At 46.1% G+C, this 25667-nt stretch overlaps 1 protein-coding gene across 1 annotated transcript in view; it reads right to left on the bottom strand.

Moving 5' to 3' along the window:
- Nucleotides 1-15254, bottom strand: part of ARHGEF5 (Rho guanine nucleotide exchange factor 5) — a 37645-nt gene extending 22391 nt beyond the window's left edge. The window contains 1 exon segment of the mRNA XM_068401793.1: nt 14859-15254. Within this exon segment, the coding sequence (XP_068257894.1) occupies nt 14859-15254 (396 nt within the window).
- Between the last annotated feature and the right edge of the window lie 10413 nt (nt 15255-25667).

A 25667-nucleotide genomic window follows, 5' to 3' on the forward strand; every position in this document is an offset into this window, starting at 1 on the left:
CCAGCAGATCGACACTCCCACCCAGCTTGGTGTCATCTGCAAATTTACTGAGGGTGCACTCAATCCCTACGTCTAGATCATCTATAAAGATATTGAACAGTACCGGCCCCAGAACTGAGCCAGAAGTAAGCTCGGCTTAATCATCTCCGTCGCACAGTTTAGATACACTTTAAAAGGAGTTGGGTCGGTGGGGGCTAGCTCAGAGCCCGCCTTTCTCCACATAAAATCCAGAGCTCACCGTGCAGGAGAATTGCCACCAGGGTTACCATCTCTGCCAGGAGGCCACACTTTCTTTCAGTTCAGTGAGACACTCAGGAAAGAGGTCGGTGCAACTGCTCTAACACAAAGCCTGCCCTACCACAAGTCTCAGTTTTTGTTTTGATATAGCTACTCATGCCACGCTTAGGCCTGCTTTCTCAGCTGGATGCCCCCTCCATGAGAGAGATGCCCACTGCATGCATTCCCCTGCAAAGGAACAGTTCCCAATCTTCATGCATCACCCCTGGGCTGCTCTATTACTGTACAGCCCATTGAGAGAGGTGAAGGAGCAAGGTCAAAAACTCTTGAGCTCAGGAAGAGATTATACAGGGCGCTAGAGATAAGAATGAAGGAGGGAAATAGTATTATGTGGAGACATCTTTGAGGGTATGGAGAGCAGACAGAGCTTGCTGGAGGAAAGAACATATAGAATAAGAAAAGCAATCTAAAAAGGTATGTGCCAAAATAACAGAGTCTACTGCTGTGCTGAACGTTCTACGTGCTGTTAGCATTCTGGGAACTAGGAGTCACCTCAAGTGTTTTGGGCAAGGAGAAAAAAACCCCAAAGCTGTCGATAGGACCTGATCTCCTGGAAGCTGCATCTGAGCTGCTACTGAAGCTTGGGAAAAGTGAATGAGACCTCCTAGTCACACTCATGCAGTTTGCCTGAGTTTTGACACTCCCAGTAGCATCTCACTAGCTTTCACTCATAGTAGGCACACTCGAGATACACAGAACATATTAATTATCTAATGATTCACTACTTGAGAAAAGAAAACCCCTTTCCTACATGTTTCATTAAATGTTTCCATTTAAGTGGACCATAATACTTAATGCTAACTTTAAAAAAAAAAAAAGCCAAATAAACATTTTGGGTAGAACAAAATTTCACCTTGGAAGTTGCTACTGAACATTTGCCAAACAGCAAGTGTAGACCATGGCCTGGATTGCACATTGCACTTCCCAGAGATGCAATAAAAATCATTCAGTCTTAAGATAAAATTGGGGCACCTGTATATGAAAAAAACTGGTTTGCTTTAAGCAGAGCTTAAGTTTTATATTCATAAAAGCACTGGATAAGCCTTGATACTCTGCAGCCTTCTGGTATGGGAACAAACAAGAATGGTGTATAGTTCTCACTGCTGTAGCTTAGTAGAAAGACTATTGACGCTACCGGGCAGACACAGGAAGAATTCCCTTAGTGACAGCAATGTACAGATTCACTGCAAGTTGCTCTATGCAGGTCTCTCTACAAACTCTGGGGATGGAGAGATGTCTGACTGAAACACCTGAAACATTCCAAGATGTATGCTACAATTTTTTATGCAGTGCTGGCTGCTGGCAGCATGCTATACACATTCCTAGACAGCAGGTTTGCTAGAAACTAGAGGAGTTCCCAGTTTCTCTTTAAACAGAGTGATTCAGGACCTAGATGGGAGAGATTCTCCAGTTAGCAGCAGAAATTTCATGGTCTCTTACTATGCTACAGAAGCATGAGCCAGAATCCCACGCTACTGTTTTTGAGTCTCAGATTAAAGAATGCTAATGTTTGCACCAAACCATTTTGACAGATGCAAATGCCATTAAAACATCAAAGGGCTTAGAAACACACTTGAAAGCTTGGCCTTGCCCAGACTGCGCAGTGGAACCATTGCTGAGCACAGCTGTTGTCACATTACCTGGACCAGTCCTGAGCACAGTTAAGCTACGGACAGATAAGGATGAACAATATTCAGCAAACCGAACTGGGACAAACTGTCCTCCCCTGCAGAAGGGGCCTCCAAAGTTATCCTGTCTGATGTTCTTGGCAAACACATAATATAACCTCTTTCACAGCCAGTTCAAGTTCCACCTTGAAAACTGAAAGATTTCTTGCTGCCATTACCGATATCTGTCAGAGCCCTACAGGACAGAAGATACAAAGTTGGAACATTTTAGCAATATGGGATGACCGATAAGCTATACAGCAAAATATACTCAGCCGTAAAAATACTTGCAAAATGCCGCTTTGGTATCAATAGGTAAAGCATATCCTATGCAACCAAAGCATTTCCTAAAACACCAACAAAACTCCACTTGTATGTCATACCATGCTAATGACTTCTACTGGCACGACTTCACCAGCCATAACAGCTATACCTACAGCAGAAACCTGTACCATGTGTTTGGCTTCAATATTGTTAGTACCATCAACTTGAGATAACAATAAAAAATTGTTGGTATCAACATACCATGAGACAGCAACAACAACAAAAAAAATAAAAATCTTGAACACATTTGTCCTCATTTTGTGCTTTTAGAATACATGTTTTCAGCCTTAGCTCCCCATAGCATTTTTAATTACCTTATGACTCCAGTAATGGGATTTATTAAAAAAAGTGAAAAAAACATTATGAGACTTCTATCATAATCAAAAATACTTGGCAATACTGTAACAGTGATGCAGCTTTGTACTGAAAACTGCAGCTAAAGGGGGAAAAAAAAAAAGGTCCATCCAAAAGGGATGTAGATATATGTGGGGAAAACAGATTTTGGTACAACCCTCCCCTAACCCTGCTTTTCAGGGAACAAACCAGTCTTTCTTGGAAATTTAATTGGTGTACTTAGATCGAAGAAGCTAACAAGTACAATGAGACATGTTTGCTATTGGGAACAAAAAGTATTAGATATAAATAAAATGTTATAAGAAATGTAAATGTGGGAAAGCACCAGCGAGGACCCCTTCCCTCTCCCCGTGGAAAAATAGCTTCACACACCCAAAGCCACAGGAATTGTGTGGGTGCTGAATAGGAAGGTGCTAATGCAAACACATGGAAAACTTGTTGTTACTCACAGTGTAATGCCTGCATGGCCAACTGGCATAGGTTTATTGTGCACATAATATTTTCTGTTTTTCATATAGTCCCACTTCCTAGAATCATGTGGTTATGTGAGAATTTTGGCTTACAATTAAGAAAAATACATGTCTGGCCTTTAAGGGGTGTGGAAAAGGCCTGAAAAACAAAGTATGGCTCAAAAATTAGATCTTGCTGTCTGGGTTTATCTTAATTTTTTAAGCCAAAATATTAAATATTGTGACTAATGAGAGCAAGGGCAATTCCCCCTTCCCCCTCTACCTGATTACTGTTTTTCAGCAGTTGGGACTGATGACACTGAACTTATCTGCAGAGTATATAACCTGATACAGTGAGCTACACGAGCTACCAGAAACTAGAAGACTGGCAAAGAAATATGCTGTGGTATAACTGGCATAACAAAGATGAAGAATCATATTTCTCAGGCCCAATTTAGGTATTTGCAGATACACTGCGAAGTTCATCTGTTTATGGTCCAGTCCTAAAAGGATGCAGAGTTCCTTCAATTCCTTCTGCCACTGCTGACTGTACAGACCATCCAACACCACCTGCAATCAGGTCCTAATAAATTTCAATTAAGACTTGACACAGCACCCTGCAATCCAGAATGGATTAAGGTCATACAGGTCCAGATTGCTGCCATCTTCTCCAATGTGCCAGTGTGCACGTGACCATACGTGAGCCAGCTGAGGGAGTTATCTAGCCAAAATAACAACCCAGAAGCAGAATGATGTGAGCAGCCACAAAGGCGTGACACAGGAGGAAAAAAAAAAAAAAAAAAAAGACTAAATAGAAGTAAAAATGACAGCTCCCTGCAGTAGCTGTACGTGCAGATATACAAGCTGTAGCAGCAACTGCAAGGAGTGGACAGAAACAAGAGGCTGGGTGATGGGCCAGTGAGCGGGAAAGCAGAAACCCGGACTTAGACCTAAGTTATGGCAAAACCACACCCAGGATCTACAAGCAAGTCCCTGACGCTCCAACGCAGGTGTCTTGCCGCGTGTGACTGCCAAACGCTTCAAACGCAGAAGCAGGTGCACCCTCACCAGCCCACAAAGAACAGAAGCGCCAGAGCAGGGAAATTCTACATTTTCAGTACTGGCCCTCTGCTAGAAACAAGTTTGCTGCCCTTCCAGGTTAGAAGCAGGCACTATGGGAAGCAGGATATTCTAATTGGATTTACAACCATTTCCAAAGGAGACATTATTTCAGAGTTTAACGTTTCCTTGTCTCTTTATTGCCACTGACTCTACCATTCCCGTGAATCCAAATGCAGCTTTCTCTCCTCAGCAAAGGACAGGGTCTAAGAGGACACTGCATGGCAGCCAGCTCAACTCAAAGGAGACAGCCCCCTGTGAGCAACTCTGAAAACAAGTAACAGCATGAAGAAGATGGTAAGGAAAGCCCTGGCAACCTCCTCACACCCTCTGCAAAGTCTAGCATGGAAATCCTCCAAACGGAAGGGGAGGGAAAAGGCATTTTTGTGACCTTGTCTTTCAGAATGAGCAGTGAAAAGTTGTATAAATCAGGGTTTTAAATGGTGTCACTGATATACATCAATCTTATGAAATGCTTTTTTATAACTAGCTCTCCAATTACCACTACCTTATTTCAAAGTTTATAGTAGCAATTATAGCTCATAGATGATGTAGTTAAGATTTAGCATTAGTTCCTAATACTGTAATTAACACAGCATATTATAAAAATTAAAAAAAAAAAAAAAAAGTAGAGCCCTACAGGTACAACCTTAAAAAAAAAATTAAGAAATAGCACAGCCAGATTCTCTGTTTCATCAATATTTCCCCTTATTTGTCAATGGGCAAAAGCTATGCCCGCATACTTTCATGTGCAGTACAGCTCCAAGTCTGTATTGCTTTAAAGCATAGATTTTATACCAGCTCAGAAATATCACTAGCATTTCCATGATGTACTACTTACAGTATTTTTCCCATTTTAATAATTAGATGAGTTGCAATGAATAAGGAACAATTACAGATATTTTAATCCTCCCTCCCTCTATTTTCATTTTTCTGCATATGAATGAGGGGGCAGAGTCTGCTTCCTACCACCGCCCTTCCTTTTCCTCAACCCTGTGGCATGTAAAACTACCTCTCTCCCTTCCAGGTTTGACCCTACCAGATGGAGACACAGAGGAGTAAAATCAGGTCTGTGTGCCTTAAATTCACCCCAAGCTCATGACTTCAGTGTGCTAGTGAAAAATTAGAACATGAGGCAATTTAATTCCTAACAGTCACCATGACTAATAGAGTAATACAGACCCGATACAATTTCCTTTACCTCTTTTATGACACGATCATAAAATAATGCCAGCTCTGGCTGAGGAATGCAAAGTCCTCGGAACACTTGCATCCACCAACCCACACAAGCGTGCATGCTATATTCTAATTGAAGTTGTGCATACTTTAGCATGAATGAGAAACTTCCCCTGGGAAGCTACAGGCACCAGTTAAATGAAATCTAAGACTCAGCTCGCTGTCTTTCCCATTACCTGCAACACGCTTTGATCAGTGGGGCATAAATAAACACATAAACATCCCATCTCTCCCAAGTTCAATGAGATACAGCAGAGTTCCTCCAGTTCAGCCTCATAGGCGGCTCTCAGTTGTAACTTCTGACACTGCCCATCAAACTCACCTAAGTATGTTTATCGGACTTGGCATATGGCAAACTGCTTCACTGCGCTTACATAGAAGTCACTGCAGGCAACAGCAAAGACTACAATCTAGTATGATCACTGTAGTTCAGGAAAGCTAAGAGCAACAGAGGTGCTTGAAGGGGGAAGGATTGGGAGGGTACCGGGAAAGGGGAGGGGTTGTCAGTGGACCATGCCCAAGAGGGAGGGAAGGGTCAGAGCTCTCCTTAGAGTCTTCTTCCCAAAGGCCCTCCCATACAGAGGATGGGTCTTCAGTCTCACCTCTGCCAGACTGATGCACTTGGGGAACCTGGCTGTCAGCACAAATGTTTGCTGACTGTTACTGAACCCAGCACGTCACCTGTGCCATGTGAGACAGCCAGCTGGTCAGCACATTAGTGGGCAGGCAGGGACACAAAGTGAGCGACTTTTGCAAGTCCCCAGTTCAACAGGACAGAAGAACTGCAAGTGAGGCAGAGAGACAAGGACGAGCCAAGAAGACAAGCAAGGTCCCAACCTCACAGCAGGCTGAGCAAGAGGCGAAGACAGTGGTCCTTGCCTAGGAGGGGCAGCAAAGCAGGCGGGTTTAACAACCTGAATCCAGCCACTGTTTTATGAGCGACAGCTCTGCCTTTGCTCAGTGGCAGATCCTGCAGCGCTGACAGCTGTATCTGGCTACAACTCACTGCCACGAGGCTGTTGAAGTGAAGAACAGCGACACACATCTTGATGTGACAAATCCACTCTGTCACGCTTGGCAGCGCTTTACACAGGAGGTATGACACAGATCATGGTAGATTGGCTCCCAAGAAGCAATCGCATTAAAGAAGGTGTGATTACAGCTATACCCACAGCAGGAGATATCAGCATTACTGCTTTGGTCACACACGGGAACACCCTGCACTCCAAACTTTTGGCTATTCCTGCTCTCCTAGAATTTACCCTAACAGAAGATGATGAAGATGCACCCACAGGACTGCTGTTTCAGGACTTGCCTCTACTAACAGCTACAGCTCATGAACAGTTAAACACAGTTGTGGTCATCTAGAAATTACAAGCTAGTGGATCCACAAAGTGGGACTATGATCATCAGTGACATAATACAGGCTGAAACAGGAACATGCATGTTAGGATACTAGGAGCTCTCCTTTCTTCAATTCCCCACTGCAGTCATTCATTAAAAGAAGGATCTACAGAAGGCTTAGATTATAACTAGGTTTTTCAAGGCACCAAGAACTGTGCCTTCATCCCCAGACCTCATTCAGCTGAATCGCCAGTTCCTAATTCTGGCAGTTTCCAGCAGTTTCTGCCTGTCTGAGGGTCATCTGTGCAACTGTGGTAATAGTACCCCTCCTACCTCATAGACATACTCTGAGGATTAGTCAGGGAGTGGCTGCTCAGTGCACTGAATATCAAAGCCCTGTTATAAACTCTGTATCTGATTCCAACCATAAGCAAAGTCTTATTTAAGCAATCCCCTCACCAGCAAATATATATTGACTTCTCATTCTGTTCTTTCCTTCTGTGTATTTTGCCTCCAAGCTCTTCAAGATACAAAACATGTTACTATTTTCCTTTTGTGCTGCAGAGATGCTTAGTACAAACAACAGACACATTTTTCACACAAAGTAGTGTCCATAATTAGTTGTTTCAGTTCATTCTGGACCAATGTTACTCTGGTATCATACTTGTACTGTAAGGATCTCACTGCCCAGTCAATGAAAGCCCCTGCCCCATAACCTCACATACGTCAGACATTCACAGTTGTCTATTTCTCACTGTGTCCACATTCAGGTGAGACCCTTTCTGCAATGCCATCAATTTTATGAGCTTAGGACATACAGCATCAGATATTTCTTGCTATCTCTAAGCACAAAACTGCATCTCTCTAGCAAACCATTCTTTAAAAACAAGTTGGTGTTTTTGCACATGCTTACCTCAACACTTCTGTATTTGGCTCCTGCATCAGTTAGTACATTTTTTTTTTTTTTTCCCTCTATAAATGCACTTTGTTCACTCTTTTCCATTGTCACAACCAAACTTTGTACAATACCATCTTTTAAATTAACTTTTCAAAGGCAACATTTTAGTAAAACATAATACATTTCAGGGTAGATTGTCTTCCCTATTGCTTTGCTGAGATTGAGATTTCTGTTCCTGCCAGTTTTTGTTGCACATGCAATCCAGCACATCTTATCTTTTCTTATTCTGTTCTTTTTAAAAGTCATTTTGCTATGACTATCAGAGTCAGAGTCAATCCATTTTCCCCCTCTTACACTTGGATGCTGATTTTCGTGCCTCATATCGCTATTATTACACGCTCAGCAGCTGAATAGGTAAAAACGACGCTGTGTACCGAATGAGGGAAAAACAGCTCTGGTATGTCTGATAACACCCACTGGGCAACTCAGCTGTCATGATTTTTCTATACATGCAGTCACCATTTTAGGCTGCTTTTTATGGCCCTGACCCTCCCTTGTGACTGGTCAGAGCACAGGCTACAATGACATAACTGGCATGCCTGGCCTTGCTCTTCCAGGATAAGGCACATTTCATTGCTCCAGCATACGTCCAAATTGCTCATCTTCCTTTCTCTGCACTTCTCTGAAATTAAACAGCTCATTTTACTCATTGAGGAGGGACAGGAAGATAAGGTGGTCTGCACGAGAAATGTCAGAGGAAGACTGCCTTCCCAGATGGCACAAGGCTCTGACCGAAATGACCAGCGTTGACCCTGTGCCTACAGTAACACCTTCTAGCTTCCCTTTCAATCTCTGCCATGCGCACTAAGAGAACACCCCCTCTTCCCAGTGGTTCTCAGGGATGATGAAGAGAGCGACAGTGCAGTAAGGTATTTCCCATCCTTCAACACAGCACCAGATGGTGTTAAGAAGTTAGTGGGTGATTTGAGGGGTAAAACCATCTCTCTCAATCACTCGCACACTTCGGAAAACAGGCCATGACCCATAATTTGCTATAAAAATAGGGGTACTCCCACTTCTATTTGCCTGTCTCCCCACAGCATCCTCTCTCTTGCACCTCAAGGTTTGTCACAGTGTAGAGTCTTGACAGGGTTGTGTGCTGTACTGCAGCCTTCTCAGTGCTACCCCCACCGTCCATCTGGAGCCTCTTCTTGCCTATACCGGAAACATTCCTTTCCAGGAGAAAGCACCTTTCTGGGGAGGGGTAGAGATGGGAGAGAGAAGTGTATCATTCTAAAACCACCCATAAGATCTGTCAGCTATATTGTACTCAGACTCGAGCCTAAAATATCTCCATGCATAAAGCAAGTTACAGAAAAAGAGAGATGGAGAGAAGCAACAATGGGAAGGATTATGGGAGCCATTCGCAATACCAACAATCAGGACCGAATCCTCACCATTCTAAATATTGCACAGGGAGACACCATTCCTGTCCTGCAGGGCTGGTGGTATACTCAGAACATCTCTTCTCCTATAACTCCAGCAACAGAGGGTAATGAGATACACATTGCACCTTCTCAACTTCACTGCTATGCAACCTGACAGTCCTCACCTGTAAAAACAGATAGTGATCTCAGAGTACTTCAGAAAAAGAGATTGACTCAAATGTTGCAGCTAGATTAAGTTTCATAGGTCTAGAGTTACCCTCGGATGCCTGCATTATGGAATACCTACAGTAAAATTTCTGTGTCTAAACAGAAGCTCAGGCTTAATCCATGCCAAAAGGATTTTGCCTAGAGACTAGACCCACTAAAGACACAGCTACAGCATCAGAGCTTTGCTAGGAACTGGTATGGCTATGGCATCCTTCTTTCTCCTATGAAATGAAGTACACCAGCAAAGCTGTATGTACTCTTACTGGTATACTCTTACGAAGTTTCCACTAGCACCCCCTCACAGGATAGGGATCTAATAAAGATGTAAGGGCTCAGTTAAGATTTATCCTATTCAAAGAATATTTGCAGGCACTTTTGACCGTTACACCTGTAAATTTTTGTGAGTATAAAGCTTATATATGCTTATTTTTTGTAGCTTCCCAGCAACACTGCAGGCAAAGCATCTTCTTGCCACCCCTCCTCCCACTAGTGATGCCAGTTTAACACTGCTCTGGGCATCTATTTCCATTATTAAGTGAAAATGCAAGTGTAGCCATTGCAGCCACCCTGTGGCAGCTGTGAACAGCAACCGCGTCCAACAGGTCACAGGCCTGCTTGCAACTCAGACTCAGGCCTTGCGCCACACATCCCCTGATTATCTCAGGGCTTCTGCGATCAGAACGAATCGTGCCCTGACATGACCAGGATCCTAATCCTCTCCCCTCTAGAGAGGTGTATTTTGGATACTCAAACTCTACTGTTGGATTCGTCAATGAAGCGGCAGCCATTCCTCACCTCTCCTCCTCCAGTCACACCCTGTGCAAGGCTGGGACTGCTTACCAGCGTATGACTCTGCTCTGCCCATGGGTGGCACATGCAGGGGACCACCAGGCTTGTGGATCCCATTGGGCACTAACTCAGCCTGACCCAGGTAAGGATTTGGGAACTTTTATGTATGATCAGTGGCAGGAGCTCCACTGCTGAACATACTCTGAGCACCAGCAAAGCCAGGGGCAGTGGACTTCACACACTGAACATCTAGCTGCACACAGGTGCTCAATTTAAGTCTACAAAGAGGTAGTCTGAATGTCACACACTTCTACGTGACTTACTGCAAATAGGATACGTTCTCAGGAAGCTAATTTATGGCCAGCTCTGCTTGAATACAGTATTCTCTGAGCAGCAGGTTCACGCGCTTCTGCCCACTTCAGTTCCCTTCTCATAAACTATCCAATTACAGTTTGTAAAGCCACTCCTCCTCAACCTCTTCTAGCACCAGAACACCCTCTATTTTGTATACATTTACATATGCGTGTCTTTTTACATACATACATTTGTACACGTCATGGTAATCACCTTCCCCGCTTTTAAATTCTTCCCACTATCAAAACCAATAGCCCTCCCCCTGACCTGGCACTGAACTTGTACTAAAGATATGGGAATTTCTCCTTTGACTTCACCTAGCTATAATCCAGCCCCCAGACCATGACCTCAAAACTAGTCTCCACCACAGGCTCAGTTCCACAGCTCCTGCAGTGTTCAGCATTGCATTTGAAGGAATGGCATTTGAAACAATAGGTGGGGAATGGGTTTTGTGCCAGCAAACTAATTCCACTAGAGGAGCAAGAAAGCTGGAATCAGTTGTTAGTGCAGGAGACAAGATTAACAAAGCCCTCCCAAAAGGGTACCCCAGCTGGCTCAGGCACTGAAAACCACTGAGAACCTCACATCAAGAACACATAAATACATTATCTTGCAACTTTTCGGCACTGATGAACCTTTTATAGGTATTGGTCACAGCCAAGGCACAGACCTTGTACATTAAATGCTTTTTCCCCACACAAAGTCTAACTCCAACACACACTTCTTGACCAAAGACATAAATGCAGCTGACCTAAACCCAGTCTTGGCTAAACATAGTTCTCCCAAGTCACGCAACGGAATTAACCTGGGCTACTGAGCAAATCAAGGCAGCTATTCTCACACATCCGCTGCAAAGGGAAGGTGAAAAAATATATTCGCTTCCATTAAGATGTAAGGTAAGGTGTGCTTGTGACAATTCCTGTATCTCAAGTCTTAGTTTCACAAGCTCTTCAGCTTGCCAAAAGGAGTCCCATCCTCTGCCCTCCTTATTCCCACCCCCACAGCGCCCTTTCTCTTCTGGCAATACAGGCATACGCATGGTCTCACAACAAACCAGAGCAGGGAATCGACGTGGATGACAACAGGTAAGCATGACGGCTTCTTTCAACAGCAGTGCCAGCTGAAAGGATTTGTGCAACCACAGCCTGTTTATCTGACCGCAGAAATGTAGGAACTAAATGTACAATTCCCTCTTGCATCTAATCCAGCACAGGCATTGGGCTGCTATTGAAGGAGGTAGTCCTTCTCCATGCTTCTCATGCCCAGTGGCATGCTACCCTTCTGCATCAGACCTAGCACCATCTGGCCACAGAGCAGGCTGACCCTACTTCCAGATCCAACAGTCATATTTTTTGTTTAGGGAAGGGGGTTAATTTTCAGTTGGAGCAGTGACTGAACTGATTTGAGGCCACTTGGGTCACTAGATCCAATCCAAGGGAAGCAGCAGGAGCTTGCAGTCAGGACTGGATGAGAACTGGATCGTTCCTTCAGCAGCAGCCTGTAGTTATGCTGGATTAACCATCACATGAAGTCGTACTCCAAGCAACACAAGTTATTCAATTACATTTCTCTGAAAGCCCTGTCTGCTCACAGACACCACAGCCAAGTGTGCTTAGCCTCTGCCCTAAATCATACCAGTCACCCCATGACTACAGCTCCACGACTGCCTCTTCCCAGAAGCAAGAGGTTAGCGCGGGTAACAGCTGTAAACTTACAGTACAATAGGCCATCTTTTCGGTGGAACATGTCATCCTGGCAGCAACAGGCTCTGTAATCTGGCATGAAAATTTGTAGCAAGACTTTGTGCTTAGGAAGCAGGCTGGACAGATTGAGATAAGAAAATAGCGAGTATAATCAGCCATTGGAATAATTTACCTGGGGAACCAGTGCAGTCCATCACTTGGTATCTTGAAATAAAGACTAGGTAACTTTTCTAACAGAATTTTGGATTTGATGTAGTGATAACCAGCTGGAAATGTAAATACCTGCTGGGGGTCAGAATAAGGCATCTGTCCCCAAATGGCTGATACTATGAACATCAGCTGTACCTCACAGAGGAGGGAAACAATTTCTCTCTCTACAGCCCACATGCCGAAATGACAGAGAACAACTACACTTGCACTGAAAACACTTCAATAAAAGATACAACGGGAGTTCAGTGGGGAGCTGCAAAGCTGAAAATTACAAAACTTATTAGGCGTAACTACTGAAATAAGCTAGTTACTTATAATTTAGCTAAACAGTAACTAAGTAGCCAACATCAAACTGGAAAGATACCAGATGACAGAAAGCATAATAGTTCTTAGAATCAAATATTCATAGGAAAAAAAAGTATTCCACTTATGAATTTGAAATCCCTTGCAGGTTGTTTCTTAAATTTTGCCTGGAATAACCATGGAGAGTGGACATAATTTGCATGAATAAAAACTAATTAAATAAAACAGCCTACTTTAAACCAGGCTCCAAAGTAGAGTATGTAAAAAAAAAAAAATCTATAGCAAAATTTGGGTGTTTACCTCTAGAAAGCACTTGAAACAATTGAACCAGAAGAAAGGGGAAGACTCAAGAGAACAGGAGCAAGAACATCTATCTAAAGTTAACAGGATGAAATAGAAGTCCCAGTGAACAGACTCTTAGTGGCAAAATGTATCAGGATGCAGAAGAGGTTCCCAGAGGAAGCATTCGAGTCCCACTATTTCAGACAGCAGGAACAGGGGGGTTCAGTAGGAGCACCAACCTCGAGCCTAGTCGCCTGTCGTCACTAGCAATTCCATCGTGTAACCCTGCTCACAGATTTATCAAGATCACTAGGCTACTGTACAGACAGTACAGCACAAATGCTGCCCTCAATCACAACTTGGCAAAATGAGGTTCTCTACACAGAAGCCTGCTGAGCCATTCCAAATATTAACAGTAATTGAGAATTAAGAAGAATTTGGACTTGATACAACTTCAAGCCTGATTTACAGATGCCTCCTCCTCACCCAATTCAGTTGCAGTTCTGAAATCTGGGTCATACATACATTATTCCTCCCAACCAAGCCACCTCCCTCCCGTGCAACCCTTTAAAAGGACTCTGCCCTTATCCAAGCCATATCCAACAAGCCATTTAGGTTACAAGAAACTCCAAAACACCAGAGAACTGGGTCATAAAACTCCAACACCATGTTACAGATGTGGGTTGGTCAGAGACGAACGGGCATACAGCTCAAGGAGAAGCCAATGGCAATAAGCAGCTTCTTGGCAAAGACTGCAACAAGTCAACCCAGATGCGTTGAGCTCAGATCTCCTTCACTGCCCCTGTATTCCCTACCAGGTTTAATCCAGGTCTTATCCAACCTCTGGGAATAAACGAAGCATCAAGCGCAAGGATAACATGGGTGCTGGGGGGAGGATGGGTCAGGCCAGAGCCATGGGAGCTCAAAAGCCCCCCAGCAGGTTGTTTAGGGCACTGAAGTCGCCATCACAGCTGCTGCAGTAGCTGGGGCTCCAAAGTGGCTGTGGGAAGTGAGGAGCATGCAGGTATCTCGCCTTTCATTCCTCTGCCTTCCCTCCGTGACAGGCCATAAAAGTCACGAGGCGCCAGCCAGCAGAGCAAGGAGGAAAACAACAAGGTGTCCAGAGTTCAAGCACAGCCCTGAGACTCCCGGGCCCCGGCCGGCCCGGCTGGAGCTGAACACCCAGCGAACACCGTGGGATCTCGCTCCTGCGTGGGAGGCACCATTTCTGCGGGAAGAGGCTCCGGCTGCTGGCAGCTGAGCCTGGGACCAGGCCTGTGCTCCGGGCCCTACCTGCTGCCGGCAGCAGGAGGAGGAGCGGGGGGGGGACGGGCGCTGCTGGCGGGGCGCGGAGCCGCGCCGTCCCGCACAGGCCGTCGCGAAGGCTGCGGCCCCCCGGGGCCTGCCTCGGCACCGGCGGAGAGGCGCCCCCTTCGCCGCCCCCTCTGGAGGCAGCGGCCCCCCGGCGGGAGCGGCTCCCCGGGGCTCGGGGCCCCGACGGCGGCCCTCCCCGCGCACCCACACCTGTGCGCCCCGGGCCCGGCCCCGCGGAGGAGCACAGCAGGCCCGCCGTCCCGCCTCGGGAGGGGCGAGCGCTCCCTTCCCTGGAGATCCCTCCTCCCCGTGCCCCTCGGGTCCTAAAATGGTGGAGCCCTCCCTCCCCTTCTCCTCCCCCCGCTCCCCGAGCCTGCCCGCCGGACCCAGCCCCGGGGTAGGGGGCAGCCGCCCCTCCGCCCGTTCCGGCCCGGCATCCGCGGGGATCCGGCGCCAGGCCCGCGCCTACCCCGCCTCTCCCGGGAACACGGCAACGCAGCTCCGCCGAGCCGGGTTGCCGGGCCGGGCCGGGCCGGGCCGCCCCCGCCGACCGCCCTTACCTGCGCCGGCCTCACATCGGCCGGCCGGGGCCAGCGCTGCCCCCCCCTGCTCCGCCGCGGCCCCCCGCCCTCGGCAGCCTGCCGCCGTCTCCCCGCCGCCCGCGGGGCCGCAGGTATGTCATGAGTGCCGAGGCTCCCAGGTGAGCCGGGCACACCTACAGGAAGGCAGGGCGGGGCCGCCCTGATTGGCGTGCGGGGCGCAGCCCGGCCGGCAGCGGGACGCGCTCCGACGGCGCGGGGCAGGGCGCAGCCGCCGCCGAGGGGCCAGCGCGGGACGCGGCGGCTCCTGTCCCCGGCTCCTTGTCCCCGGCCGGCACAGCCCTCCGCGCCCCCGTCTCCGTCCGAGCGTAAGGTATTTTGTTTTGTTTTCTTTTTTAAATAATAATTAATACGCATCTCCCCCGGGTTTAGGGGAGGAAAGGCGCTTAGCCCTTGGTTGCTTTGCCTGCAGGACTAAGCAGAGCAGTAACACCTGACCCGCTGATCCCAGGTACCCCGACTGGCTCAGAACCAGCGGAGCTTTTACCTATTTTTTTCTAATTTATTTTTCTTCGTTACCTGAGTCTCTTCTTTTCCTGCTCCTTAAGGTCACTCCTTAACTTTGCATGTGTGAACCCTCCTGCTTTGTATTTCTTCCCAACAGGCAGCCGGGGTTTTAAGGAAAAGCACCGGGTGCCGGGAGAGTCCTCCTCGCTACACGTGGTGGGGCTTTGCCTCTGCAGCAGCAAACCTCAGAGATCTCAAGATTACGTCCGAGATCGGCAAGTAAATGTAAATGAATTAAACACCTGGATTCAGAAGAAATTGAGCAGGATGTGGGTAGAAAAATTCTGTAGGTTATATTAAAAATCTGAATCCACAGCTGCCATTGTCAGGCATCTTGTCTCTCTTAGGTACACAGGTAAATATCCTGAGCAGCCCTACCTGCATCAAAGCTTTCTCTGGCTGCTGTGCGCAGCTGTGGACTGAAAGGGGACAGCTTATCAGTTCCCAATAAAGGAAATTCTGTCCCTGTCTGACAGCTTGATTGTAGCGATAGGGACAGACCGTCTGTAGGGAGGCTTCCCCCGTGTGGGAGAGTGGAACAGAGCTTGCTGAGAAAAGGCATAAATAAAGGGAAAGAAGAAAAGGGGAGGACGTCTAGATACAAGACAACATGTGCTTGGGAGTAGCAGGGCAAAGGGAAACCTTGAAACAGCTGATTATTGTAATAATAAAAGAAGGGGCAAATTCAGAAATGTTGGGGTTTTCATTAATTGGCAAAATAAGCAGAGTAGGTTGCTTGGTTCTCCACTGCTCCAATTTTTTTCCTTGCTGCACAGATGTAAATGAGTACAGGATTTATGTGAGAATTCCCTTTACCACAGTCTAGATCTTAGCTCACAAAAAATGCAAGGTGAGCAAAGAATTATGCTAGACAGGTGACTGAGGAAGGAATTACCTATATTTTCTGTCTCTTCAAATTGATATGCCATCTCTTTGCTGAGTCTTTTTTTCCTAATTATTTCATAAGGCTTGCAAGTGTGTATCCTCCAGGGCATGCTCTGAAGAGTTCAGCAAAAGAAAAGGGGGAGCTTGACCCAACCTCTGGAGAAACCCTGTAGCCCACACCTAGGCAATCCTCAACCTTCCCTTCCCTGCAATGACCTTTGCAGGGTCTCTCAGGAAGGAAAACTCTCCCCAGAAGCAGCACGCTGAAAGCTCTACCCAGCCAGTGACAAAATTGTACTCATACTTGCTACTGCGCTCTGATTTCATTAACGCTTTCATTCATTTGTGTGGATGAATTATTTCATCATAGTGGATCAGTTTCTGCAGCTGAGATTCCTATTCCACATCACTGCGTTTAGTCAACAGAGAGGAAAGGGATGCCTCAAATTTCCACAAGCCAAGAGACTGGGGAAATCAACTCTGGATCATGTATCTCGTGGGTTGGTGCTCAAACCTCTGGAATATTACATAAATAAGTGATGCCTCTTCCTACTGTGTTTTATGAGTTCCTAGCAGCTGGCAGCAGGCTGGAGTTGGACATCCTGACTGGAAAATGGCACCTTTGTCATCCAGAAAAGGACAACTCATTGTCTAAGAAGGGCTTAACCTTTACCCCTCTCCTTGGCACCTCCAGCAGCTGCAGAGGCAGTTTTCTATTTGCTTTTGTGAATCATTTCCTGAGGCACCTTGCTTTCCCTGCCCATTGCAGAGAGTTTGAGTGCCTAACTTTTCTTTATGCATTACATTGGGTGAAGAAGTGCCTAAAAGTCATAGTGTGCAGCTCTCGGTCTCACAATATCTATATCCTTCTGTGGGCCAAGCTCTTCTTCCCTAACTCGGTGGGAACTGGACTCCTAACTTCTGTGTGGACCCATGCAAAATTACTGCAGTGCTGTTAAGATACTTCTGTCAGTGGCATGGAGGGAAGGTCAGTGAAGAATAGGTGTGCTATAGAATCGCGGAGGCTGACTGGCACTTCTGGAGATCATCTAGCCCACCCTCTGGCTCAGAGCAGGGTCAGATGGAGCAGGCTGCCCAGGACCGTGTCTAGTTGGGTTTTTAATAATCTCCATGGATGGAGACTCCCCAGTCTCTCTGGGCTACCTGGGCCAGTTTAACGACCCTCATGGTAAAAGTTTTCTTATGTTTAGAACATCTGCACATCTGGAGTGCTGCACAGTGTGAGCAGGAGAGGTCCTGTCCCATGCCAGGAGGACTTCCCCTTCTCCTTTGGGAAGGTGAGGTACAGTGAGTCCATGTTTTTTGGCCAGTAGATCCCACAGCACAGGGATCCTGTCCCAGCAAGTGGAGAGCCACCATTAGTGGGAAGCAGGACAGAGAGCAGCACAGAGGTGTCCCAGGTGGGCTGCATCGTCTCCTATCTCAGCCCACCAAACGCTGGGCTGCATCGTCTCCTGTCTCAGCCCACAAAATGCTGGGCTGCACCAACTGAGTGCCCAATGTGTCCCTTTCCCCCTCCAAGGAAATACTCGTACTCCAAAGAGGCCCAGCAGCACCAAGAGCAGGGTCCTCCTGAACCCTGATGTGCTCCTGCTTCCTGCAGTGTTCTTTGCTATCTGAGCATGCCGTGACCTTGGTGGGCTGAGAGGCAGTTCAGACACTAGCCTCCCACTCACACTTTCTTTTCCTGTGTAGGCATCCTCCTCGTGACCATCCCATCCAGCTAGAGCCCACTGTTGCCCTCACCACTCCTTAGCAGACATTATTCTGAGTTTAACTTCTACTATATGCAAAGCACACAGTAGACAGCAGGAGAGAACCTGGCAGTTTTAGTAACTCTTAGTTAAGTCAGAAGTATGGCAGGTCTAAGGGTCTCCTTAAATTTAACTAAAATCATCTGGTGAGCCCTCACTCCTTGGAAAACCAAATAACTTCTATGGTTGTGTTTAGCAGCTATATCTTTCTCCAAGCAGATGCAAACCTGTGTATATGGCAAGAAAAACCCTTGTAAGAATGGGAAGAAACAGAACACTAAGCTTGGAAACTGAACCAAAGTAAGTTTATGCAAGCAGCAACAAAACACCCATCCCCAGTGAGTCAGGTCCTAGCTGTTTCCTTCCTTTCCTCCAAAGCTTGCTGTGAACATCCAGCGGTAACGGTCCTTCTGAAATTAAGTCATCTCTTTTTCCTGCCCTTTATTTATAGCTTGCTATCAGCAGTTAGCAGAGTCCCAGCATCATTGTGCATGAAAAGCTGGACATGAGCCGGCAATGTGTGCTCGCAGCCCAGAAAGCCAACTGTATCCTGGGCTGCATAGAAAGACGTGTGGCCAGCAGGTCAAGGGAGGTGATTCTGCCCCACTACTCCCCTCTGGTGGGACCCCACCTGGAGTTCTGTGTCCAGCTCTGGGGTCCTGAGCAAGGAAAGACATGGACCTGTTGGAGCGTGTCCAGAGGAAGGCCACAAAAATGATCAGAGGGATGGAACACCTCTCTCATGAGGAAAGGCTGAGAGAGTTGGGGTTGTTCAGCCTGGAGAAGAGAAGTCTCCAGGGAGACCTTATAGCAGCCTTCCGGTACTTAGAGGGGGCTTATAAGAAGATGGGGACAGATTTTTTTAGTAGGGTCTGTTGCAACAGGACAAGGGGTAATGGTTTTAAACTAAGAGTGTAGATTTAGACTAGATATAAGGAAGAAATTTTTTACAATGAGGGTGGTGAAACACTGGAACAGGTTGCCCAGAGAGGTGGTAGATGCCCCATCCCTGGAAATATTCAAGGTCAGGCTGGACAGGGCTCTGAGCAACCTGATCTAGTTGAAGATGTCCCTGCTCACTGCAAGGGGGGTTGGACTAGGTGACCTTTAAAGGCCCCTTCCAACCCAAAGCATTCTATGATTCTATGATCCAGCACTGCATTTCCACAGGTCCCTCTCCAGCACACCGAGAGAAGTGCAGACTCTCCCAGACCTCATCAGCTTTGGTACAACAGGTCCTGTGCTCTTGTTGGATTTGTAGGTGCTAGTGCCTTGTTGAGCTACAACAGATACTGGAGTAAAAGAGGAAAAACTGTCCAGATTTCACAGTTCACTCACGGTTTTTGTTTTATCTTGAATACAGCCTTATTATTGAGAGGTGGTTTGGGCCTGTCTTCATCTGAGAATCTGCTTCAGTAACAGTTTATGGATGCCAGTTATAATGGTGAACTCCTTACTGTTGTCTGGCAGAGCCTCACGTATCCCAGGAGTTGAAGAGACCTATGGACTTCACATAGACGAGTACTGATTTTCTGGGATCTTTCCTGACATTTGCTCCAGCATATGTCCAGGTGGCAATGCCAGAAAGTATTAGGAAAAATACACAACTGGGAAAATCCTTCAGGTGATATGGCTAGAGTTTGCTTTACCTATGCAAAAACTAGTTATAAAAACCGCATTGCTGACATGATCTGAGTTAATAACAGAAGCCCTGAGACAATAACCCATATTGTCAAAGAGCATGTACATCCCGAGAAGAGCAGTCACAGACTGAAATGGGCCTCCCCCATTTTGTTCTCCTGTGCTTTCTCACCTGGGAATCCCAACTACCCTGCAGCCAACAAGTGACTTAGACATGACACTCTGCTCTTGCAGAATAAAACCAGGAGCAAAATAATCCACTTAAGTTATATATCTTTATAATCCTTATTCAACCTAATCCATTTTTTTCATTGCAAAAAGCAGTAAGGACCTCATGTCCAAATGGATACAGAATCACACAGAATCACAGCTTCAATCAGTTTGGAAGAGACCTCTGGGATCATCGAGTCCAACCATTGCCCTGACACCACCATGTCAACTAGACCATGGCACTAAGTGCCATGTCCAGTCTTTTCTTAAACACATCCAGAGGTGGTGAATCCACCACCTCCCTGGGCAGCCCGTTCCAATGTCTAATGACCCTTTCTGAGAAAAAATGCTTCCTAATGTCTAACCTGAACCTCCCCTGGCGAAGCTTGAGGCTATGTCCTCTTGTCCTATCGCTAGTTGCCTGGGAGAAGAGTCCGACTCCCACTCTGTTACAGCCTCCCTTCAGGTAGTTGTAGACTGCAATAAGGTCACCTCTGAGCCTCCTCTTCTCCAGGCTAAACAACCCCAGCTCCCTCAGCCATTCCTCGTAGGTCATACCCTCCAGACCATTCACCAGCTTGGTTGCCCTCCTACCCATACCTACATATGTGCCATGGAGTGATAGTTTTATGTCATGATGCCCTATGCACCAGTTACTACGAAGGTCTACGTTGGCAGGATGGATTAAGAATGAATGACCCATTTACTGTGTTGTACAAATGTCTTCCAAAATAATAGCAGTGGTCTTGCCTGATGTGCAAATTGGGCCCTTGTCCTAAATGGGTTGCTTGCTATCTTACAGGTTGCTGCCAGGAAAATTTAAACAAATGGACAAGACTTCAGACTGACAGTCAGAGACAAAGGCTGCTGTTAGAGGCACAAGAGTAAGGGCTTGTCTGGAGAGTCCCTCCCTGTCAGCCTCATAAATTGGCAAAAGCAGATTTTTATTTGCATACATCCATTTAGCCCTGACATTGCCCAACAATTCACCTGATTATAAGCTACTGCCTGTTTTAAAAGGCAAGAACGTGGTTTGTTCTTTGTGGATATGGGCCTGGCAGAGGCTGATGGGCTTTCCCAGTTACAATCATAGCTGCAGCTCTTTCACTGCAATCTGGACTGGTGTCAAGGAAAATGACTGCTCATGCCGGGGCTTCAGAAAGTTGTGGGCTTCACATGTGCAAATGCTGGCTTCCTTGACCTTTGCTGATTTTGGTTAAATTGGAGCTAGGAATAGCCAGTCTACAATAGCAAAGGCAGGCAAAATAGTCTCAGATGTTGTGTTTGTTTTTTTTTTGATGAGGGTGCAAATATTGCCAACTGAGCAGAAGGCAAGACAATCTTGTGAACAGCTCATAGCATTAGGTACAAACCAAAGAAAGAAGCAGAAGAAAAAAATCCTCACAACATATCTCCTACATAGGGTTTCATATGATTAGCTACAGCAAAACACAACCCAAAACTTCACACCTATTTCCTTATATACTGTTTTAAAAGACAGAAGGGAATAGCTTAAAGCTTAGTCCAATTCAATTAAACATCCTTTTATTCAAGATTAATAGAATATGGACTTCTTGCACAAGCAAGAAGCTCATTTGAATAAATATTGGGGGAAAAAAGCTATAACTATATGGGTTATATTCTCTGAAGCAGTTACCCAACCTTTGATGATACACACTGTGATCAAAGTGATCTGCTTCCTGCTCACCAATAGTATATGGCAACTCAGTGACTGCATTTTCAGTGAGAATAGGTAGTAAGCTTTTACATTTTAGGAAGATTTTCCTCAGCCAAAATTGCAAAAATTACATTTGATATACCTAATGCAATATGACATTACACTCCTTCCTGTTGAATATTGCTTTTCAAGCCCTATTCCCACCAGATTAATATACAGAGAACTATATGGAAGTGTCCCTGTGGCTAAATAAAATGAGTTTCAGATAGCTGTACTTTTTTTCCCAAAATGTAAAGTTTGAACTAGTGCAGGGAAAAGGTGGTTTACGACCAAGAACAGCAATGGGGGCATTCCTTGGTACTTTATACTGAATATCGGTATAGGTGTCTTTCACTAAGACTATTGCAGTAATTTCTAGCCTCTTGTCTGGACACATCAGGAGGTCCATGGGCTACCTCAAGAGGACCCACAAAAGGTAACTAAGAAATGCAAGGCAATATCTGTAAACAAGGATCCTAAAACCAAAACCAGGTTAAAAAACAGTGCTACACATTATAAGATGCCTCCAAAAGGACAAAAACACGTTATGGACTAAAAACTTTTGTACTGGGGAATGAGCAGTTGGAAAAGGAGAAATATAGGAAAGCTTTAATGGGCTTTGCCTCTACTCGATCATCAAAAGTGTTAATTCCTGGGAATCCAGAATACACAACATTGGCCTTACTATCCATAAATACCACAAACAAATTTTCAAAAATCTTAATGAAAGCTAGTTATGCAAACATTTCCAAACAGCTGTTCTTTTACACCAAACGACAGAGGCAATTTCTAGCTCAGTTACAATTTTGATGAAATCTTTGGCTTATGCTTTCTCCCCACTGAGATGCTACATGCAAATGATACTCTGGTTATTGCTTATTCCTGGCAGGTGCCTCTCGCAGACTGAAATCCTCCATTGCAGCTCCCAGGGAGGCTTTAGGAAGCAGCTCTCTGTTTCCTGCAGTGCTCTCAATGTCTGTGTTTGTGATTCTGAAACGCTGCAAGAGGAATGCAAAAAAGCTATTTTTTTTCCCCAAATCCTTTGGTGATCTCAGATACATGTGGCCTTCAAAGATCTGTGAGAACAGCTGAGAACATTGTGGACGGCAGCGCAGGGGAGCAGCAGCTTTCTGAGGATATTGCAAAGTCTGGTCCAGACAGTGAGGCTGCTGCGATGCCTCTGCAGCTGTTGGACCAAGATCCAGTTCATAAGAGCCCAGTTTTGAGTGTTGCCTCCCCTGAACAGGAGACTAATTTGCTAATAGCTTTGCTCTTATGTGCTCATTTTCTTCTGGGGCTCCATCCAGAGCTCAGGCGACGTGGCTGTAATTCATAGCCTTGATACTTTAAAGCTATCGTTTCCTCTCTTTACTCCTGCAGGACTCTTGATCCAATGGACATCTAAGAATCAGATTCTCCCTGCAGACTGGTGGGGTGGATGGCCTGTGAACTTGGCCTCTTGGGATGGAGGAAGTAAGTGGAGATCAGCATCAGCAAACAGACAACGGGGAATCTGCCAGTGTTGTGTCCAGCCGTCCTTCCTGTGTGGTGGCAGCAGGGAGGGCAGCTGCGCAGAAGACAAATGCTTGAATTAGACGCAGCTAAATCTTTGTGCAAATGTGAATCAGAGTCCTAATACTATGTCTTGGTGCAGTAAATTGTTTCCCAGCCCATGCCATACATGTGTCTCTCTCTCTTACACCCATACATATGCAGATAATTGCTGGATCAGAGTCTCTAACAGCCTTGCCCTTTACCTGGACCTCACACACTGACATTTTCCTTCCTTAGGAGCGAAAAAAAGGCCTAAACAGAGAGGATCAGTGACAATGGCTATTTTCTCCCTTTCTTTTCCCCCAGCGTCCTTTGAGAAGCCCGGGAGGTAGGTACTGGGACTCAAAAAACTTCCACTCCATTTCCCAAGGCAAGAACTTAAGCAGTCTTCCTCTCTATGTTTCTCATATGTATGGGTGTTCACGGCAATAACTTAAGTTGGGGGTGTGAGTACAACACTCAAAGCCCTCTGTAGAAAGGATGCTGACAACCAATAAATCAATTCACTACCAGAACAACTAAGAAACTTCATTCCTCTCTTCTGCTCTCTTCAGATTCAGGTAGGCCAGTTATCCTGTTGTCATTTCTGCAGGCTTTCTGCTCACCTGTGAGCTCTAGAAATAAATTGCTGTGAGTGAAAGGTGGGATATGGACAAGGTCACACCACTGCAGGTAATCTTGTTATAGTCCAGAGCTGCGCAAGCAGTGAACTATAGTTAGGACTCCAGAAAAATCCAGCATGGAGAGCAAAAATGAAAGCAGAAGCATGCTGCCTTCAAGGGGCTTACCAAATAGTCCTCTGGTTCAACCTGAAAGGGAGGATCTTGCTACATGGGAGCTGGATACGTTGCACGTGCACCTGTGCAGGTTTTTACCCACGCAGGTAGCTGCAGCACCTCAGCGTGTGCAGCAAAGGCGGGAGGATGACATTCAGAAGCCTTGCCCCGTGCTCAAAACAACAGCACCGCCTCTGCCCCAACCCCATCCTGCCCATCTCTGCTCACTTGGAAACCACTGTGCTAGGAAGCTACTTCTTCCTAGCTGAGATCCTCACATGATAATGTCCATCTAAGTGTTGTTGCTTGTGGTATAGGTCAGTAGTAATGACTCAGAGCAGCCCTTCACTTTCCTTCCTCTTGTTGCCTAGACAAAAAATCCAGCCCACAAACAAATTAATCTGTCCCGTGCACCAGTAAAGATGATTCCCTGTGAAGTAACAAATTGCACACAAAAGTCCCTGGCTTGTATTTAGAGGCTCTTGAATGGCTGTGAAATCAAGCACTTAAAAGTTCAGAAATTCAGAATTCTCCCTGCGACCTGGATGTAGGGTTTGGGGGGTTTGTTTTGGCTTTTTTGGTGGATATAATTACGCATAATAGTGTAACTTTTAATGGGATAAATATAGTAATTTTTCATCAGCTTAGTTTTTGCAGAGGAGCACAAAGCTGAAATGTGCTTTCCTCCACCTCCAGTGTCTTTGCAGGGGAGGCGTCCTTGAGGTGGAGCTCTCCAAGCCTCTATATGTAATAACGGAGCGCCCTCTGTTGGAAAGCTGTTCCTGACGCTGTCTCCTGGCTGCGTCCAGGTGAGATTGCTGTCATACATGTTCCTGGACATCGGTGAAGTCTGTATAGCATCACACCAGCAGGCTTAAAAATCTACCTACCTTTTCCTCCCTCAGATATTTTTTGTTAGGCTCGGGCAAGCAGTTGCAGTGGGTTATTATTAAGGCTTTCTGTGAGACCGTTTGAGAAAGATCTACTGTTTTATGATAATTTCAGCTTTTAAAAAATAAAATCTCTGTGATTTTAGCTGCAGAAGAAAACAAGAGCCCCTCATTCAGCTCAGTGCACACGAGTCAAGCTGGCTCACATCAGCAAGCAGATGTGTGGGGCTGCAGACTGGCTGCTTTTTCCAGGTCTGTAGATGGTGGAGATCAGCTTTAGCCCAAAGAAATAGTTCCTAGTCTTTGTCCACACAAAGAGGGGTTGTTTGGTACAGGAAGCAAATCCTACTTCCTGGGACACCCTCTCTTTTAGTGCAAGTTACTTCTCCTGTTCCTGACAACAACAGGAGAATCCCCTCTTCCCTGGGTTTTGCCCACTCCCTCTTCCTCCCCTACCCTGCAGAAGCAGGGCCATGGTTGGCCCTTTATCTCCCACCCTGTCCTGCCATCCTCAACATCAAACCCTAACCGTACATCAATGAACCCTCACTCTACTCCAAAAATTGCAATGAGATTAATGCTATGGTTCTCCAAAAGACCTGCACTGTGTTGGCCCAGGATAACGTAAACTTGACAGGGTCTACCTGGAGAGCACAGCCCCGGTCACATACATCTTCTGTAGTCCAGAACCCTTACTCTAACCCAGCTCTCACCTGGTTTCCGATCATTAATATCAGTGACCTTGTTAGGCCTTGGAAATACATGTTCTCTTCTGGCCCGTGGTAGCACAAGACCAAAACCCAGCTAGGCTACCC

Source organism: Nyctibius grandis, chromosome 5, assembly GCF_013368605.1.
Source record: "Nyctibius grandis isolate bNycGra1 chromosome 5, bNycGra1.pri, whole genome shotgun sequence".
In the NCBI taxonomy this organism is placed as follows: Eukaryota; Metazoa; Chordata; class Aves; order Nyctibiiformes; family Nyctibiidae; genus Nyctibius; species Nyctibius grandis.